The 3,853-nt window shown below is 34.6% G+C and overlaps 1 protein-coding gene across 4 annotated transcripts; it reads left to right on the plus strand.

The window, feature by feature from the left end:
- The first annotated feature begins 1,195 nt into the window (after positions 1-1,195).
- LOC104236700 (protein PHOSPHATE STARVATION RESPONSE 3-like) lies at positions 1,196-3,610 on the plus strand. Of its 4 annotated transcripts, none has more exons than XR_713487.2 (7): positions 1,196-2,053; positions 2,128-2,314; positions 2,403-2,479; positions 2,588-2,627; positions 2,715-2,765; positions 2,868-2,937; positions 3,095-3,113. XR_713487.2 is itself a non-coding variant. In XM_009790683.2 (7 exons), the coding sequence occupies exons 1-7, from the start codon at positions 1,355-1,357 to the stop codon at positions 3,260-3,262; spliced, it is 1,299 nt and encodes a 432-aa protein (XP_009788985.1). In that variant the 5' UTR covers positions 1,196-1,354; the 3' UTR covers positions 3,263-3,610. The 4 variants fall into 4 exon arrangements, 2 of the variants coding, with proteins under 2 accessions (XP_009788985.1, XP_009788987.1); XR_713488.2 differs by having other exon boundaries at positions 2,718-2,765; XM_009790683.2 differs by having other exon boundaries at positions 2,715-2,772; positions 3,095-3,610.
- The last annotated feature ends 243 nt before the right edge of the window (positions 3,611-3,853 follow it).

Raw genomic sequence — 3,853 nt, forward strand, 5'->3', positions numbered from 1 at the left:
CCGTACACACATAACATAGCTAGTACGTTTATGAAAACACTATTTTAAATTAAATGCCGCAATTGAAAGAATAGCAAATTAACAAGTAGACAGAGAAAGTCGGAGAATCCGATAAAAGGCTGCGATTACAACATTAAATAATCGAAAAGATTGCAGCCCTAGTGTGAAATCAGGGTGATTTTCTTGTTTCTTTACTTTGGTTAGATACTATGTACAAGATTCTATTCATTTGTTGCCATGCTCTTGTTTTGGTTCATTAACAGAAACTAGATTTTTATAATATTGAATTTAGACGAGTTGAACTGTTATGACATTAATAATATGATTCATATAACCGACTCAAATTTTCTCGGGAATTAAAGCGTAATAATAATTGTTGATATTGTATTACTAGTGCTGCTACGAAGTTTAGAGACGCAAAGCGCTGGACCAACCAGGAAACAACAGTTGTTTCTAATGATAGGGGAATAAACAAGAAAAATAGGAATGATTAGAGAATCAAAACTAGATTTTTATGTTGTATATGCATTTTCTTAACAGGTATCTGAAAAGATGAAATATAAAATTAGGTGGGAACATAGTTTTTAGATCGTTAGAGATTCCTACTCTCATTATAATTAATCAAAAAGGAATTGCAGTTGATGTAACAGATACAACTTGGAAAACCTGCATCATTTGATCAAGATTCGTATAAAAGAAATGGCATTATTACGTTAACAAATACTCCCCGTAAGTTATATTCTCCTTTAATCAAAGGTTGCAAGAAGTAACTTATATAAGAACTACTACAATCTCTTTTTTTCTTAACCGAAATTCTGTATTTTTATCTTTTCATCTTGTATAGTTTGAAAAGAGGACTAGAAGAGAATAGAGATGATGAGGTTCCTAATATAACCTAAAGGGACACAAGCCAGTTAAGAGTAATATTTCACTTATAGTTTACCGGGGGGGGGGGGTTGCTTTCTTCTACTATTTGTTCTGGCCTTGATTTTGTCAATGAGGGGCTGTTCATTTGTCCTTATCCGTATTACACAATATTTAATAAAGCTGGCATTTTCAATCGTTGACATATTGTATATCTTGTGTATGAAGGCTTATATATATATATATGTATACAAAAAGAATGTATTCAGGAGCTGTCCATTTGAAATTAAATAGTGCTGCATTTTCAGTTTACTGAATATTCAAACTCGTTTTTTTGATGCCGCGTATTCTCCGGCACAGCTCATGACCTTAAGGGATTCCTTGAGACAAGAAATTCTCAATTAAAATACAACTTGAATCTTGAAATTTTTAACAGAATCCACCTGTGGTTCTTGACTTGATATTGCAGCTAATTCTTAATCATCTTGAAATGAGTATTCAGAGATTCTTTACTCAGGATAGAGCACCTCATACCAATGAGTTTTCAAGTGATTATACTTTAGATTTCCCTAAAATCTTAGCTGAAGATTTAGTTGCTCAACAACAGTATTCATCACACATGGGATTCTGTTTTCAGTCAGAGAAACGCCGCCAACAGCAGCATCAGCAGACTTGTAATTTGCCTATTGCTACTGCATCTTCAAATACAATTATCAGCTTTTTTGGATCCCCCACTTCAGCGTTTTTCGCCACAGAACGTTGCCTGCGATTGACACAGCATGATAATCAAGATAATACTTCCCAACTCATGCTCAATAATAATGATCTTAACCAAGATCATACTTCCCAACTCATGATAGATAATTATGATCTTAACCAAGATAATACTTCCCAACTGATCAATAATTATGATCTTCAAAGGTCATCATATGGTCCTCAACAAAGTAGAAATGGCTTCTTGGCAGATTCAATTGCACAACCTGAGCCTGATTTTCAGCACAACATTTCTCTGCCATCATTCATCAGGCCAGAATTCTCAACCAGTCAACCTCTACGTAGACAATATTCTTTTTCCGATGTATCTGAGAACGAGAGGGTGTTGCATCTCAAAAATGAGTTGCTGGGAGAATTTGATACTTCATATAGGAGGCACCCTTCAATTCCTTTTGATGGAAATCAAAATTACAGTGTAAGTACTTAAAAAGTCTTAACCTTTATCTCAAACAATATCATTCTGAGTCTTGTTATATATATGTCCCACAGATCTCTCATGATTTCTGTGGCTGTCCTTTGGAAAAGATGAGGCAACAATGCGTGAGTCCTTCACTCACTTCTCGTAAGTCTGCATCTTCTGGAGTATCCAATAAGCACAGTAAGACAAGAATCAGATGGAGTGAAGATCTCCACGAGCGATTTCTTGAGTGTGTAAATCGCCTTGGAGGTGCTGACAGTAAGTAATTTCAAACTTATCTTTTTTGTCTCGTTGATTTCTTTCTTTCTCTAGAGCTTGATAAACTTTGATCTTATTCATCTCTCAGAGGCTACACCAAAGCAAATACTTAATCTGATGGACTCAGAAGGCTTAACCCTTGATCATGTTAAAAGCCATTTGCAGGTACTTCTTAATTCATAGGAAAGAACTTTGTTTCACAAGTCCTTTCTGTATTACTGGATGAATATTGAAGCAATGTTTTCTCCTTGTCTGAACTTTTTTCCTTTGTAGAAATACCGAAATGCAAAGCACATTCCAGAATCTACAGAAAGTATGCTATTTTCCAGTGTTATGTTCTTGAGAAAAAGAATATAACGCTTATTTCTGAAGATGTTGGTTTTCTCTCATTTTCATGTAGCAGGAAAATCAGAAAAGAGAAACAGCCCGGATGATGTGACAGAGATCGAGGGTAAAACGTATATCTATTTGCTATTCTCTTGTTTATTTTAGTGATCATTTTAGGCTAAAATTTATAGCTGGAAAAGAAATCTGATGTCAAACTTGTTTGCAGTGGAATAGAAATCAAGGAAGCACTGAAAATGCAACTAGAAGTCCAGAGGTGTCTTCATGAGCAACTAGAGGTATCTATCTTGTTGTGTATTTAGCCACTTTTAACATACATACTGAGAATATCATTAGTGGATACTACTGAAAAATATGATAGTACTTTGCCAGAGTAAAAGAACCTGCACAACCATTAATCTTTCTGAATCGATCGTATACTCTTTATGTTGCTAGACTCAGCGAACGTTACAAATGAGGATTGAAGAACAAGCAAAAAAATTGAAGAGGATATTTGATCAACAACAAAGGACAAACAAGAATCTATTGGAGAGACAAAATTCAAGCATATCATCTCCTGCGCAGGATAATGCAGAAATTTTGGATGTAGAAGATTCGGAATAACACACATTTCCCATCCAAACAAAAGTTAAGTGTTATGGTAACTACATTAATTTTTGGTTTTTTTCTACAGAAGTAAGTATATGAATCAGCAATCATTAAAGATTTGGAAAGAAGGAGCTTAGTCCTGCAGCAAAATCAAGAACTGACTCTCCACTAGTTGGTTCAAAAGGAAAAGCAACATGCTGATTGAGCTAATTAACCTCAAGTAAATTGTAACATATGTAAAATACAGTATAAAAGTCATAGATTGTGCTGAAAATTAGGTAGTGTCAATGATTCTGTTAGGCTGCATAATTAAAAATGTAATGAAATGAAAGGAATAAAATAAGGTGTCACTTTAATTTTGGTAAGCTGGTGCAAAGTTCCCAACTATTCAATTTATTCCATTGGCTATTTGGCTTTCTGTGGTTTGCCCTTCATCTTTAGATATATATGGAATTTGAAAACTTGCTGTCTCTTAGCTTCACATTTTGTATGATGACCTCAACATCCTATTTCTCTGTCACTCATAAGCAGTAGCAAACTAAGGGAAAGCTAATAATGATGCGTCTCTCTACCATCCTTCTTGTTGAGCCTCTTCTAAAAAAAAGG

This window comes from Nicotiana sylvestris, chromosome 12 (assembly GCF_000393655.2).
Source record: "Nicotiana sylvestris chromosome 12, ASM39365v2, whole genome shotgun sequence".
Lineage (NCBI taxonomy): Eukaryota > Viridiplantae > Streptophyta > Magnoliopsida > Solanales > Solanaceae > Nicotiana > Nicotiana sylvestris.

Excerpts from the sequence above, each read along its gene's own strand:
- LOC104236700 (XM_009790683.2), top strand. The coding sequence starts at position 1,355 with ATGAGTATTCAGAGATTCTTTACTCAGGATAGAGCACCTCATACCAAT. Across the intron at positions 2,054-2,127 it reads ATGGAAATCAAAATTACAGT|ATCTCTCATGATTTCTGTGG; the intron begins GTAAGTACTTAA and ends TATGTCCCACAG. Across the intron at positions 2,938-3,094 it reads GTCTTCATGAGCAACTAGAG|ACTCAGCGAACGTTACAAAT; the intron begins GTATCTATCTTG and ends TTATGTTGCTAG.